Source organism: Trichosurus vulpecula, chromosome 3, assembly GCF_011100635.1.
Source record: "Trichosurus vulpecula isolate mTriVul1 chromosome 3, mTriVul1.pri, whole genome shotgun sequence".
In the NCBI taxonomy this organism is placed as follows: Eukaryota; Metazoa; Chordata; class Mammalia; order Diprotodontia; family Phalangeridae; genus Trichosurus; species Trichosurus vulpecula.
Window position 1 is genome coordinate 428,272,093 of NC_050575.1, and position 16,345 is coordinate 428,288,437.

At 44.3% G+C, this 16,345-nt stretch overlaps 1 protein-coding gene across 1 annotated transcript in view; it reads left to right on the top strand.

Moving 5' to 3' along the window:
* Positions 1-11,813, top strand: part of EBF2 (EBF transcription factor 2) — a 202,334-nt gene extending 190,521 nt beyond the window's left edge. The window contains 2 exon segments of the mRNA XM_036750741.1: positions 4,003-4,170; positions 11,576-11,813. Coding sequence (XP_036606636.1) covers positions 4,003-4,170; positions 11,576-11,607 — 200 coding nt within the window. The 3' untranslated portion in view covers positions 11,608-11,813.
* The last annotated feature ends 4,532 nt before the right edge of the window (positions 11,814-16,345 follow it).

Genomic DNA, 16,345 nt, shown 5'->3' on the forward strand with positions numbered 1-16,345 from the left:
GTTGTAATGGATATCCTTTTGGAGGTGTGAGTCAGATTAGGTGGCTGTTAAGATCCCTTCCAAGGGGCAGCTAGGTGGTGCAGTGGGCCTGGAGTCAGGAAGACCTAAGTTCAAATCCAGCCTCAGACACTCACTAGCTGCATCTCCCTGGCAAGACACTTAACCTCTGACTTGCCTCAGTTTCCTTATCTGTAAAATGGGGAAGATAATATTGCTAACCTCCCCGAGTTGTTGTAAGGATCAATTGGAATGTTTGTAAAGTGCTTTGCAATTTTAAAGGGTTATAGAAATGTTAGCGATTTCAGCGCTCTTTGGTCCGTTGTTCTGTCTGTCCAGATCCAGATAGGTTACAGTTTCTTAGGGCTTAGGGGAGGGGAAAACTCCAAAGAGGCCAAGGAGCCTCTGGATCCAGCGCTGAAAAGCCCGGTGCTATGGACATTCATGTCATTTTCCCTAACAGCCTGGTGTGGCTGGGCCACGCCATGGTGTAATTACTTGTCCAAGCCGATTAGGGAGAAAATAAAATCGAACCCCACAGCCATGTTTGACTTTCATGACTGCCAAAGCAGGGTATCGGAAACCTTCATCTTTATTGTTCCTACAGTCACAGAACTCCAGCCCCCCAAAAGTGGCCAAACAGATGTTTTTCTCATTTGATGTACGGGCTTCACTTCCTAGCTGGAGCTGTGAGTGCCAAGTTTCAGCCCAGAGCACGTTTTTTTATGGCTGAGTTATAAACCCCTGACAATAGGGGGTTATAATGAAATGCTGACAGACCCCTGTGCGCCAGCAAATGGGACGGCTGAGTGCAAAAGGCGGATATTTGCCCAGCAAGGTCCAGCTGGGCTGGGGGAGTCATCCTGGGGACAAGAAGTGGTTTTCCCTTCACTCCTCATGTCGCTGTTAGTTTCAGGCCCTGACGTGCATTGCTTAACTTTGACTCCCATACAGGGGAAGATAGATGTCCAATGACATCCTCAGTGGGGAGGCTGGTCAGTCAATTGCAAAAAAGAGACAATCCTCCCCTGAAACTCTGTCCAAGACCCAATCCAGCCAGCAAGCCTGCCCTGCCTGGGGGGCTAGTTCCCCTGAAGCAGAGAGAGCCACCAAGTCAGAGCCAGATTACACCAAAAACCCTGAGACTGTTAGAGGATACTACTTATCATCGGCCTCATCCCATCATACGCTCTGGCATGGAGCAGGAAGTGGAATGGAGGGGGTGGGGAAAGGGGGAACATGAAGCATTTCTCTTCCAGCCAGTCTGTTTGACTCCTGAACAAAGCGCATTACCCAAAGTACAAATCCCATACTTGCTGTAGGTGATCTCTGCATTAGGGCAAACAGCCCCACCCTCCCCTTTCACTACCTGGAGTGATGTGGGGTAGGTTGTCATGGCCTCAAATGTGTTTGTTGAAGCAGTCTTCTTCCAAAGCTAACCATAAGAGCATGTATTTTACTCTGCTTTAGGGTCCTAAAATCCTCAACCATGGAGCATCAGAGCTGGAAAGAACCTTAGAACTTAATTATAGTAATGATAATAATTGTCGTTCAGTCATTTTCCGGTCGTATCCCACTCTTTGCAGCTCCATTTGGGGGTTTCTTGGCAAAGATATTGGAGTGACTTGCCATTTCCTTCTCCAGCTCATTTTACAGATGAGGAAACTGAGGCAAACAGGGTGAAATGACTTGCCCAAGGTCTCACAGCTAGTAAGTGTCTGAGACTGGATTTGAACTCAGGTCTTCCTGATTCCTAATCCAATTCTCTATCCAATGTACCATTTTCCTGCCTCAACTTGGACTATTAGAAGTGAGGTTCTTGCCCAAGATTATTCCCCAAACTACTGAACAAATTGGGAACCAAAGCTCAGGTGGTTTGCTCTCGTGTGCCACTGGGGCCAAAGGAATGTAAAGTCATAGGTCCTAGAGCTTAAAGGAACCATAGAATAACTCATTTTACAGATGAAGGGACTGAGACCCAGGGAGGTAAAGGGGTTTGCCCCCTGTGATTCAGGTAGTAAACAGCAGAACCAAAGGAGAGCATCTCATCCTTAGTTTGTTGATGGGGAAAACGGGGCTAAAAGGAGGAGATCCGGCTGAAGCTATGAATAGACCCTCCTCTATACATGGCGCCTTGGATCTTGGCATGATCTAGAAGGAAAACACAAAGTTGGGGTGCTACTTGAAGAATGTGTTTCATGGTCAGAAAAGAGGAGAGGAGAAATGAAGGCCTTCTGGAGAAGCTTGGTCTTCTCGGATGACTGGGAAGAATGTCCTTCCAGCTCTTCTCATCTCTTTCTTCCCCAGACTCTACATTTGCCTCATTGCCCCTTCCACCTGGCCCTCCTACTTCTGCCCTCCAACACCAAGCAGAAGAAGTCTTGTATTCCTCTTCATAGGACAGCTGTGCAAGTGGCAGATGACAACTCTCAGAAGAGTCTTCTCTTCTAAGACAAGGGCTACACATGCCCCATTTCTTCAGGCTGATATTATGTGGCACGGACTCAAGGCCCTTCATTATCTAGGTTCCCTGCCTTTAGATACCCTCTAGCTTATCAAGGTCTTTGATTGGCACACAACTGAGCATATTCCAGATAAAGTCTGACAGGGACAGAGGACAGAAGAATGATCACCTCTTTATTCCTGGAAGTTAAACCTCTCTTAAGACAGCCCAAGATGTCAGTAGCATTTCTGGCTTGTACATCATCACACTGCCAGCTTATATTGAGCTTGTGGTCCACTGAAACCCTCAGATCTTTTTCTGACAAAATATTCTCTAATCATGCTTCCTTCCTCCTGTGCTTAGCAGAAGGTGTTTCCTCTCTTGGCAATGACACCACCTGACTTTTAACCTCCAAGTCAGTCCTTTCTTTGTTACTATTGTGCAGTTTGCTGGTGACTCCATCTGAATGGCCTGCAGGTTCTATTCCTATGTTGCAGGAACTGACTCCATCATGGTATATAATGCATAAACGGCTGGCCTCAGAGTCAGCAAGACCTGGGGTTAAGTCTTGCCTCTGAGATTCACAGGCTGTGTGACCCTGATCGAGTCATTTACCCCTCAGCAACTCTCTAAGACAATCGGTGGTGGCTGAGGACGCAGGCATTGATCTGCCATGGGGGAGGGAGTCTCCTCCACTGATAAAATTACGGGTCTGATGAGAAAAAGCAAACAGACGGGGAGGGAAGTCCTCAAAGCCTTAGTGTCCCATGTGTGAATGCCCCACAGAGTGATAATAATGATGATGATAACCAATATTTCTACTGATTCTTAAAGTTTGCAAAGCACTTTATAGACACTCTCTCACCCCAGACCTGTGAAATGGGTGCTATAGGTCTTATCATGCCTATTTCACAGGTGAGAAAACTGAGGCTCAGATGGGCTAAGTGAGTTGTAAATGTTTACAAGGCTAGTAGGTATTAGAGATGAGATTTGAACCCAAGGATTTCTGATTCTATATCCAACACTCTAGACACTACATGATTCCACCTCAGAACTGGGTTGAAACTTCACCTCTGACTCTTAGCTGTCATCTACAAGTCAGCTAACCCATCTGAGTCTCAGCTTTCCCATCTTTAAAAAGGGTGTGATAAGACCTGTAGTTGACTCAGCACAGGAGTGTTCAAATGAGAGAATACCTGTAAAAGGTGTTGCCCACTTTAAGGGACTATAGAAGTGAGAGTTTCTCAGGCCAAGGATGGCTGGCCACATTGTAGGGTTGGGGCTGGGAGGTATAGGTGTGCACAGAGAGTGGGCTGAGTTGTGTGCTCTGTTCAAATCCAATGGGAATATTGCTCTCCAGGGGGAGCTGCACACTCGGCCCGTGCTCTAGGCAGACCTCTGTGGGCCAGGAGGACCATGATGGGAACTATGGATTTCCCCAGCTTTGAGAAGAAAGAACACATTTTCTGTCCTAAGGGGAGGTTGGTGGAGATCAGGTGAGTGCCTGGCCCCACTTTGGTGGCATCTCTTTCTAAATGAGGACCCTGCTGTTTCTTTTCTAGTCATGTCTTCAAGTCCTACAGTTGGCTCTTCCAGTACGTCCTCCATCCTCCCGTTTTCGTCTTCCGTCTTCCCAGCTGTCAAACAGAAGAGTGCCTTTGCTCCTGTCATTAGACCCCAAGGCTCCCCTTCTCCAGCCTGCTCTAGTGGAAATGGAAATGGATTCAGAGGTAAGAAAGAGGGCACTTTGGGAGCACATGTCCACGGGCTCGCTAAGCCATGTTGAAAGTCACCAGCGTCACTTGGCTCTTTGGCATCCACCGACAAAGATGTTTTTTGGTTTTTCAATCAAGAAATACTTACAGTTGATAGATTTCTATGAAAATGTAGAGTAGGAAACAAGCACAGCAACATCTCCAAGGCCCAGTCATGGTGTAGTCCAGTCCAAGAAACATTTATTAAGCACCAATGATAAGCAAGATATTGTGTTAATACCCAAAGGAAAAAAAATAGATTTCCAGAAACTTACATTCAAAGGAAGAAAGAACAAGGACACAGACAAGCACATACATGGTAGTTTGAGGAAGAGGAAACATCTTAATAGCTGAGGGAGTCCAGAAGGGAAATTGTCTTCCTCTTCCCTTCTGCCTCTTGGTTTTCTAGGCTTTCTTCAAGATTCAGCTCCAACCCCACCCCTCAGGAGGTTTTTCCTGGTGGAGACAGCTGCCAGTGTCTCCCCTTCTCGGGTTACCTTCTCTCTGCTCTGTATATATCTTGTATGTGCTTACTTACCCTCTATTAGAAGGCAAGTCCCTTGAGAGCAAAAGCAGCTTTTACCTTCTTTGTATCCACAGAACTTAGCACACTGCCTGGTGCATAATGAGCCCTTTGCCAATGTTTATTGACTGACTGATGGACATAGGAGAAGGTATGTGAGCTGAGTTTTGGAAGTAGCTAGGTAGAACTAAAGATGGAATGAGGCTTGAATGCTTTCCAGGCATGGAGAATAGCCTAAACAGAGCCACAGAGGATGGAGCACCAATGCTCAGGAAACGGCAAATGGGCCCATGTGCCTAGAACTTAGAGTGAGCAAAGGAAAATAGTAAGGTGGGAAAGGTGAGCTTGAGCATGATTGTGAAAAGCTTTAACTGTCAAACAGAGGACTTTGTATCCTATCCTCGAGGCAATAGTGAGCTCTTGACGTTTCTTGAGTAAGTGAGTGATGTGGTCAGACTTGTTCCAAATATTGCATCCAGGAATTAATTTCCAGGCTCCCACCACTGTGGTTTAGGCCCCCAAGACCATGCAATTTCTCCCTGAAGGATGCCCTGGGTCATCACGTGGGCTGGCATGTGTTACTACTTACACAGCCTGCCTGTCATCTGCAGTCCATATACATTCCAGGGGCATAGCTGGATGGGATCCATCAGGAATAACCAGCAGTTCCCAGAACCCTGACTTCCATGCTCACCAAATTGATAGCAGGTGCCTGATCAGGGCCACGGGGAGGGAAGAAAAGTATATGTCTTTGTGTGTGCTTTTTTTTAAGAAAAAAATTAATATCACACGTCAAACTTGTTTCTGAGCGGTGCAATGAAATGTGATGTGACGTGACGTAACCCAAATGTGATGAGTACACGAATATCTAATCATCTCATCACGGACGGGAGGCAGCTGATGGCGAGAGAGCAAATTAGAAACTGCTGAGCACCGAGGATCACTGACGGCCCCCAGTATTTTTCAGCAGCTCTGCACATTCAGACATGAAAATATTCATGACAAGCAGTGATGGAGAGAACCCATAGGGTCAGAGGTTCGCTTAACCCCTCTCAGATCCAAGTCCCTGAGGCCTGCTGGGCTTAGGGGGAATCCTAGACATGGAGCTCTGTGGCCAGAATAGAGTCGATGTGTAGTCTCACTCTTCTGGCAGTCCCTGGGAAAGCCTTCTAGGGCCATCTTTGCAAGCTGTGACTCAGAAAAGCTGTGAGGCATAGGGGAGAGTTGGTAGTCATAGGGTCCCAGGATTGTGGGATTTACAATGGTGACAAAATCACCAAATTTCAGAAATGGAAGAGATCTCAGTGACCAACCCTATGATCAGAGTTGGAAGGACTTTGGTGAAGGGAAGAAGAAAGGGAGCAAGCCTTTGTTAAGCACCGATTAGGTGCCAAGCACTGTATTAAGTGATTCACAAATATTATCTTGTTTGATTATCTCCTAGAGATGCTCATCTCCCAGAGATCTGAAGAGTCCTGCCTTGTCTTTTCATAGATGAGCAAACAGACCCAGAGGGTTAGATCACTGTGCCCCAAATGATGCAGGGATTAGTATTATTCTCTCTGGCCTCAGAGGACAGAACTGTGAGCACTGAGTGAAAGCTGAAAAGAAGCAAATTTAGACTTGATATTAGCGAAACAATTTAAGAAGAGCTGCCTTGAGAGCCAACGGTTTGTAAATGACAGAGCTGGATTCAAACCCAGGTCCTCTGACTCCAAACCCAATGTCTTCCACTCTAGCTAGGAAAGAATCCTACCTACTCCACAAGTAGGAATCTATCCTCTTTTGGAAGACCTCCAATGAGGGGGAACCTATCACCTTTTTGAGGCATCCCACTCAGCTTTTTTGTTCTGTCATACCTGGAGTCCCTGGAGGGCTCACAGAATCTCTAGAGCTCGAGTGAGTCTTATGGGTCATCATTCAGTGCCTCCATTTTACATAAGTGGAAGTTGAGGCTGAGAGAAATGAGATGACCCACTTGGGGTTACACAGCTGTGTGGCAGACCTGTGACTAGAACACCTCAGAGTATTTTATTGCATCTCAGTGACTTGGCAGGAGAAGAAGCCAGCATCAGAGCCAGAACCAAGAAGCCAGCCTACAGTGCTACTTAGGGACTCCAAGAATTTCATTTCTGGTCAGAGGATGTGGGCTGAGTCTGTGTGTCACCCAGCACCAGGTTCTTCCATTGTGGATTTATCTCATGGCTGGTGGAGGAGAAACAACAGTGATTCCTTTCTGGACATTTCCCCTTTCCTAACTACCCCTCTGGTTGGATTATTTTGGATGGGAGCCCAGTCACTAGGTTTCATTTTCACAAAACAGTTATTGTTAGGAACATGCATAATGAAAAGCCCAGATGGGAGGGAGCAAGGGAGAAGTTCAGGGACAGGGAAGAAGGTGAGAGCTTTCTTCTACGCCTCTGGGGCAGAAAGCGAGAATGTAACAGCATTAGTGCCCGTCTGACCTGACCCAACCCCACAAAAGAAGCCCTGCTACAACATGTGACAAACAGTCCCTCAGACTCGGATTTATGCCCTCCAGTGATCAGAGCTCCCCAGGCAACCCCTTGCACGAATTCCACACTGGAGTGGGAGCCAGAGCACCTTAGTTCCAATTCTGACTGTCACATGTCACTTTTGGTTTTGCCTATAACCTCGGGCAGGTAACTCACCTAATTTTTCTGCACCTCAGTGTCCCTTGCTACAAGGTGAGGGACCCAACTAAATGATGATTAATGTCCTTCCTATCTATAAATGTCTGATTCATTGCAAATACTCCAGGGAAGGGGTGGAAGCGGATGGGAGGGTGAAGAGCATGAGAAGTGGACCAAAGGGGTTGATAAGGTAAAAAATACTTCAGGAAAAATTGACCCATCTCATAACAAAATGTGTGTTCTTGGCTTAATGTTTGTTCTCATTGGAGTACTGTGTTCAGTTCTGGTCTTCGTTGTTTGAGAAGGATATGGATGGATTGTCAGGAGGAAGGCAATGGGGATAGTGAAGGGCCATGAGCCCATGCTGTTTGACACAGGGCTGAAGGACCTGGGGATGTTTAGTCTAGAGAACAGAAGGCTTCCTGGAGATCTGATAGCCTCACCTTCAAGTACCTAGAAGGCTGTTAAATAGGAGAGGAATCTGAATTGTTCTTTTTGGCCTCAGAGGACAGAACTAGAAACAATGAGTGAAGGTTGAAAGAAGCAAATTTAGGCTTGATATCAGCAAAAAAAAAATTTTTAACAAGTGCTGCCCCCAAATGTAATGGGCTGCCTAGAGAGCTAGTAGGTTCTCCCTCTTTGGAATTCTTCAAGCAAAAGTTGGATAACCATAGGCAGGGTATGTTATAGAGAGAATTCCAAGGGTAGAAGGCTTGAACCAGACTAGACGGCTGCTGAGTTCTCTTCCAACTCTCAACTCTTGTGATTTTTTTCCAAGTTAGTTTTGGTGATTCAAAGCAAAAAGCAAAAGTCTCTCACTGGCCAAGCGAACCCACCAGGGCATCCAAGGCAGGGCTAGGAGAAAGGAAAGAAACATGAAACCTGCTCTTTCTCTGGCGATGTTCGGCATCTTTTGTTACTTGATCCAGGCTGACCTTTCAACAAGCTCTTGCAGCAGCCCCCAGAGACCCTGAAGGAATGGGCTATGGAAGGGAAGGTGCTTCATGCTTTGAAAAGAAGCTAGAAGTTCAAGGCAAAAATATCTATGTGAGAAACTGACTGGCCAGAGTTCTAGTTCCGTGTAGCCAGTAGGTGCTTAATAAATTCTTTTTGGATTGGGCTGGATTTATCCAGGAAATGCATTAGCCCATCTCAAGACAGCAGTAATCAAGAATTTCAGCAGATGAACACAGCTTGTCAGGGTAATACTCAACACTGTGTGTCTAATGCTCTCACCAGTTTCCCTCAAGGAAAAAAGGAAAGGAAAAAATCCTTGCACTCTGGGATAATCAGTCTGGGTTGCTATAACTCCAAATCATCAGGGAGGGTCCGGAATTGAACCACCTTTATTGAAAAGTTACATCGATTCGCTATAAAGTAATACAGGCAAAAATAATTATGCCTTTGCTAGCTGTGTAAGACCTTAATCCAGATCTCACAAACATTCAATAAAGGCTGGAGAGAAGCAGAGAAATAGCCTACCAGCGACCCTGCCCGAGAGGGTTAGCTGGCATTCAGAAAAGCAAAAAAGGGGAGAAGGGAGGGTAAGAAAGAGAAAGAAAGGAAGAAAGGGAGGAAGGAAATAAAATCAGAAAGATGGGAAAAAATAGAAAGGAAGAATAACATAAAGGAAGGAATGAGATGAATGAAAAGAAAGAAGAAAAAAGGAAAGGAGGAAGGGAGGGTAAGAAAGAAAAGAAAGGAAGGAAAAGGGAAAGAAGAAAGGAAGAGATAAGATGAAGGAAGAAAAAGATCAATGAGAAAGAAAAGAAGGAAGGAAAAAGAGAAAAGAAAAGGAAAGCTAGGATGAAGGAACGAGAGAGATAAATGAGAAAAGGAAAGGAAGGAAGGAAGGAGGGAGAGAAGGAAGGAAGGAAGAAAGGAAGGAAGGAAGGAAGGAAGGAAGGAAGGAAAGAAGGAAGGGAGGAGGGAAGGAAGGAAGGAGGGAAGGAAGGAAAGAAGAAAAGAAGGAAGGAAGGAAGGAGGGAGGGAGGGAAGGGAGGAGAAAAATCAAAAGGAAGTAAGAGGGAGGAAAGCTATCAAATTATTTACCTTCAAGCCTAATAAAGAGTAATTCTTCAAAATGTTTCTATTCCAATGAATAAGTTGCGACGCACTGAGACGTACAGAATATATCCAGAAATCTGTTCAAATCAAGCAATAGACATGGCTTATTGTAAAGAAAATGGGTTGCCACTTTCTAAGGATCCTAAAATTGCATTAATTCGCAGCTGGTTAAGCAGGACTGGAGCAGGGTCTGTCCCTCGATGGTCTTTCTCTTGGGCCATGGTGGGCTACCCAGCTCCCAGCACTGAGCAGGAGCTAGGAGGAAGGAGCGTTCTGCACCCTCCAATTCACCCCAGATCTGTGTTCTCCAGCTCTCCCAGAATTCCGTTCACTAGCTAGACGAGGAGTTAGCTGTCCATTGCAAAGGCACAGAGGGGGAGGGAGGAGAGCTCCTAAATTAGGAACTAAATTAGAACCTTCATTCCAGTGGGTCAACACTCATTACCGAACATCCCAGATTGGCAGCAAACTGTCAAAGGAGAATGTACTTGTTAAAAATAACCAATCATATTTCTGCTAAAAATAAATGCGAGGGCCAGAAAGTTGGAGCTGGTTAAACAGAAAACTCAGGGCCTAAATGGGCTTGAGTTTTGCTCCTTTCCCTTATGGTCCAGTGGAAGCCACCTGGGGCAATCATGGAAGTGGGTTTTCCTCATTCGTTCATTCAACAAACGTGTGCAGAGCATTGCTATAGGAACTGGGAGAAGAAGCAAAGTGCACCTAAATTTGTCTTTGCTTTCATGGAGCTTTTCAATGCACAAGTGTGGGGGGAGGTGGTGAGCTCCCCGTCACTGGAGTTCTTCAAGCAAAACCTAGACTATTTGTTGGGTATTTTTTCAGGGGATTCTTGGTTATGTGCAGGCTGTGCTCAAAGTCCTTTCCAGAGGATAATCTACAAATAGAGAACTGCCCTGACAAGCTTGGTTTTGCATTTACTTCTTTTCTATGTGTCTGGTGCAAAGATTCCAACTCAATGTGGGAACTCCTGGTGTGAAAATTCCCTCCCCCAATGCAGTTCAACAACTTGTCTCTTCCTGCCAGTCTTAGAGAACTGCTGCACTGAAGTTTGGACTGACTGACCCAGCTCATCTATGTCAGGGGCTGTATGTGAACGGCCATCTTCCTGACTCCAAGATTCCTCTCTATTCACACGCTATGCTCCCTTCTGAGGAGTTAGGGTCCCTAAACAGGCAACCTACACCACCCAGCTCACTGGCGAAGGAATGCTTTGTAAATTGGCAAGTGTCCTAGAAATGCGAACTGAGTCCCCAAGACAAAGAGAGGCCTGTGTAAATGCCACAAAAAGAACCCTAGCTTAGGTGGTAGAGTCCCCAGGTTCAAATCTTACCTCCGATACTTGCCGTGTGACCTTGGCCAAGTCCCTTACCCTCTGTTTTCTCATCTCAACACATGAGTTGTTGTCATAACATCTAACTTAATTTTTGTCTGTCAGAAATGAGACAATTTATCATATCAGTGGACATAATAATCCTAGATTGGGAGGGTTATTGAAGCTTTCTTTATGGTGAAATCTACATTTCCTGGTTGCATAGCCTTCCTTAAATATTGTCTGCCCTTTTTATGCATTTATATTATATATACTTACAATATGTCTATGTCAGATTGATAGTTGAATATATAGTTTTATAGGTTTTCCCTTTAAATTTTCAGCTAATTTTTTAAAAGATAGTTTTGAATGTATCTATTTGGAGTACACAACCACTGGCTTATTTTTTATGCCTATTACTAAAATGTGTATTTTAAATCTGTTTGAGGGCAGTCCAAAGGTATGTAGCAGGGTGGGGGAGGGTATTCCAGACAGAGGTCCTGCATCAGCACCCTGCTCTCTGTGGGCACAAAATGAATACGTTCTGATCGATTTGAGAGAAACGAACAAAAAGGCAAAGGAGGGGGATGTGCTAAAATGTCCCTTCCCCCGAGGTCTCTTCCTACTCTAGATTGCTGTATGGACTGAGGTCACCTCTTCTTTGATGAACTATGGCTGACATTAGCAAAACACCTATGTCTCCTTTAAGGCGGTGGTGGTGGTGGTGGGGCTCTCTTTCTTCTCCCCCTCTATGGCCACCCTTTGAAGCAGTGTGCCATGGACTCACATCATTGTCTGCTTTGCTTTCAGCCATGACCGGCCTCGTCGTTCCCCCAATGTAAACAGAAGGAAGAGTTGTGTCTCAGAGCACACAACTACTTCATCCAATGGACCACTAATACGGAAAGCACTAAGAGCTCTTTGAGGGGGTGTAATGCCCCTCGAAGGATCACTCTGTATGGATTTGGATATGCAAGGAGCCTGCATCTTACCTGGTCTCGTGTCCCTCCTGTAGCCGAGAGATCGGCTGCCCAAACTCCACCCCCACTCACGGACAAGGACAGATACCTTCATTGGCATGCATGGTCAGTACTAAGGACGGAAATGTGGTTCTTTCTTTACGGACTTGATGAAAACCACCTTCCTATGTTTGTAAAATATTTAAGAAAAAAATTGGCAAACAATTCAAGCTCGATATTTTGGATACTGTTTGTTTTTCTTTGTAGGAAAAAAAAGTTGAAAGTTTCTATTTTCTATGAAGCCTTTCAGATACCAATTTAGTTTATGCAGAAAAAAAAATTTGAACAAAACAGGGTACCCGCATGGAAGACTTTCTTAAAACAAAACCTGAATCGAATGATGATGATATGTTGTTGTATGTGTGTTTGCTTATAGTTTAATCTCTTTAAAAAACAAAAAACACAAAAAAAGGAAAAATTTTAAAATGTTTTACAATTATTTAAATAAATAAATGTGTAACTTATTGTAAGTAGAGGTAGAAATTAAGACCTTTTTGGAAAGGAGGGACATTTTCTCCTCCTCTTGTACAATGAAAACGATGCAAAACTGTAGTTCCAAGATAAAAAGAAATAAGGTGTGTGATGGTTACCACTGCTATTTCCTGGATGCCCACTCCTGTCCTCTCCACATCCCCTCCCCCGTTCTATCCTTGTATAGATCCATATGCAAGGACTGCGGTAGCCCACCTGTATTCTTTCAGAACCATACAACATTCAAAGAAAAGCCAAGCACAAATCCAGAAATACAGAACAGCAGGAGGTCTGGTCCAGCTAAGTCTGCTTTCAAAGCCTCCGTGTCCCTTTGAGTCTTTGCTTCCTATCACAATTTTCCTGGGGTAGCTGTTTTTGACATTCCATGCCAAAGGCCACCTTGGATTCTCGCACTTTGTTATGGTCCAAACCCCATCCAGTTTTTCAAGGGCAGGAACATCAGGGGAAAGGGAATCCTCTTGTCTGAGAGATGATCCAAAACAGTTAAAACGTCTTCAGTGCAGGGCCAGTTTCCAGATCACCAGTAATTGGAACTTCAGTCCCCTTAGGTATCGCTATAGGGATTCTCCTCTGTTTTGCTTTGGTTGGCCATCAGAGCCCATTGGCAATGATGAATGACTCCCCTACCCTTCAGGGTGAAAGATGCCTGGGTGCCCATCTCTCAGGAGTGCCATCTTTTCCCTTCTCATGCTTCCCCATTCAGAGGACCACAGAATCCAGACTGGAGGGGTCTTCGAAGGTCATTTAGTCCAACCCCTTCAACAGGAAATTGAGGCATAAGAGGTTCATAAATTCCTAGATCTGGAGCTGGAAGAAGAAACTGAGGTATAGAGAAATTCACACGTTCATTGATCTAAAGGTGGAAGAGACCATATACTCTAACCCCTTCAATTTGTCACTGAGGCACAGAGGGGTTCACAGATTAAGAGATTTGGCAAGCATTTCTTAACCACCTCCTATCTCTCAGGGGACCTCAGAGACCCTCTTGTGTAATCCTATCGTTTTACACATTTTGTTTATAAACTGAGGCACAGAGAGGCTTATAGGTTTATAGAGTTAGAGCTGTAAGGAATCACAGAGGGCATCTAGTTTAATCCTTTCTTTTTACAGATAGGGAAACTGAGGCTCAGAGTACTGATGAAACTTGCTCAGCCTTCCCCAAGGAATAGCTGACTTTCTGTAGAGCTTCAGGGATTCTGGAGCACTCTGCATACCTTTTCTCATTTGAGTAAACAGGGTCAGAATTCAAACCCAGGCCTATGTACTTCGAATCTGATGTTCTTTGGAACCCACCAGTTGCCCTGGCATTAAACTCACTGGGTAAAAAATGAATAATTCAAAGGTTCTCCCAATCCTCAACCAGCCCTCTGCCTTCCCAGTGGGGAAGGAAAGGGAACATTTTAAAACCCAAACAGTGTTGGGGTTCAAAAGGATAAATATTGGCAACTTCAAAGAATCATTGAGGAGTGCAGTTTTCTAAGCTGCTCAGCTATTTGTCTACTGTTCTCTTTGGATGACTGGCTTTCTTTTTAGGAGGGGCCTGGCACTGTTGCTAAGAGGTTGAGTCTGAATGAAGCTGTACTCAAAAGCTGGTGACTCTTACTACCTACTTAACCTTACCTGAGATGCCAACTCATGTCGTGTTTCCTCCTCTGTGCTGCCTAGCTCCCTCATTCACTCCCTGGCACCAGTAGAGCGTGCCCACAGAACTCATTTGGAGAATACTCAGCTGGGGTCTGGATGACATTAGTTCTTTCCCATCCCAATGGATAAACATTTAAATTGAGTGCATCTAGTCTGAATTAGGGTAACATTTTTTAAAATCAATTCCTCATTCCTTTTCCAAGCCCACATTTTCATATTCACCCAATCCAATCCCATTTCAGTCTTTCCCCTCAGCTCCATTCTGGAAATACCTCCCCCCCAACCCAAATGGGATTTTTATGCACCATGAAAATTCAAGGTTTTGGATAGTTGGCATGCCTGGAAGTGCTGTTGACAGTAACAGGCTTTGAAGAACCAAGTTGCAAAGAAACACACCCGAAGAAAGTCCCCTGATGAAAAACGTTTTAGAGAGGAGGAGGGATATCAACAGAATTGTCCAAAAACGAAGGCAGAACAAAAACGAAGCACGTCTGGACCTGGATTTGAGCCAATCCAACATAAGGAAAAAAATTAAGTAGCTTTGCTTTAGAATCTGTGAATTTCACTCTTGCATGAAGATGAGTGCAGTGCTGTCTTCAAATGATCGTAGAACTTGGTGGTAGCTTTACACCGGGAAAAAAAAAATGTGTGTAACGAAATACCCAGAAACCCTTGATCGCTCAGCTAGGACCTTGGCCGCAACAGGAATATTTAAATGTACAAATCGGTGTGTAAGGATTTTGTAGTGTAAGAAACAAAAGCAACTCTCTCCTTTCTAGTCCTTGCTGTTAAATACTCCTGATCCCAGCTTCCTTTGTGCCACTTGGAATACGAGTATTTCTATAGGAGAAGACAGATTTTATCATAGCTTTGTAAGAGGAACTGTGTGGGGTTGTGTTTTTTTTTATTAAAGGGACATTTTATTTCATTATTTATCTTGTTTCCATTATAGCATCTTAATTTTCCCTTTTTTTCTTTGCACATTTCAATATGCATGGTTTCAAAACCGTCCTCCCGCTTCCCTTTTGTAAAGTCTCATCTCCCAAATTCTATCGTTCATTGGGTTGTTTTGCTTTGTCAATTATATACAGTATAAAGTTGCTATGCACAGAGCTTTTTGTAAAGATTGCTTTTTTTGGTTTTGTATTTTGTTTTTGTTTTTATTTTTTTTTGTTTACTGTTTTTAATGGTCTTACTTATGGAAGAATATCTTGTTTGTAAAATGAATATGTCAACTTCAGTTTTAAACTTTAAATTATCCTAACAAAAAAAAATAAAATTTTTGTACTGTACCAGGTGTTGGATCTTTTCTTGTTTTGAAAAAGGAGAGTTTCAACATCCTTATAAAGCGTAAAGGAAAGAGGACAAACTTAGGGCCTTTGAGGTGGAAGAGCAGACAAGAGGTGCAGTGGCCTAAAGCATCATGTGTAAAAGGGCTTTACCAAGGACTCTTTAAGATGTAACTTGATAAATATATGTTTTAGTGTCTGAAAATTATGGTCTTCAATACAATTCAATCTAGTCTGATCCAACTTAATCCAATCCTATATAACGTGCCCCATCCCAACCCAACCCAATCCAACCCACTCCAGATTAATCCAAACCAATCCAATCCAGTTAAACAAGCATTAATGTCCACTACTGTCCAACAGTTCTGCTGGGTGCTGGGAACAGAAAAACAAAACAAAACGAAGTAGTTCTTGCCCTCCAGGAGCTTATATTCTACTGAAGGAAACAACACACACACAGATAAGTCTATAGATGCTAATGTGATAGAGAGGGAGAGAACACAACCACCTAAAGGGACTGGGAAGGTTTCTCCCAGGTGGTAGGAGAACCCACAAGAACCCACAAGAACTGAACCAGGAAATAAATGAGATTTGCAGAGTTGAAGGCAAGGAGGGAGAACATTCACTAGAGTGAAGGTTTTAGAGCCAAAAGAGACCTTTGACGTCATCCAGCATAATCCTCCACTTTATAGAGGAAAAGACTAAAGGCCAGAATGGTTGAGTGACTTATGCAAGGTCACGCAGGAATGGAGTTCCGATGGATGTTTTTTGACTTACATGCTTGGGGTCCTTCCTCAGCGCCTTGATTCTATACGAAGGGGATGGCTTGGGTGAAAGCTCAGTGACAAGAGTGGATGGCCAATTTCAGAGGGAATTTAACTGGGCCAGTTCAGCTGCAGTGTTGAGAGTGCGAAGGGGAATAACATGAAATCACCCTGGAAAGATCAGCCAGAGCCAGACTGGGCAGGGCTTGAAATGCCCAACAGAGCATTCTTATATTATTTTAGAGACAACAGGGAGATTCAGGCCAAGTGGGCGGTGGCTTAGGACCTGACATACAAGGGGGGCCCATGAGAAGCACTTTCAAACATGACTGTTTGCAAATGTACGTATTTTTCACATCAGAAAATTTGTCT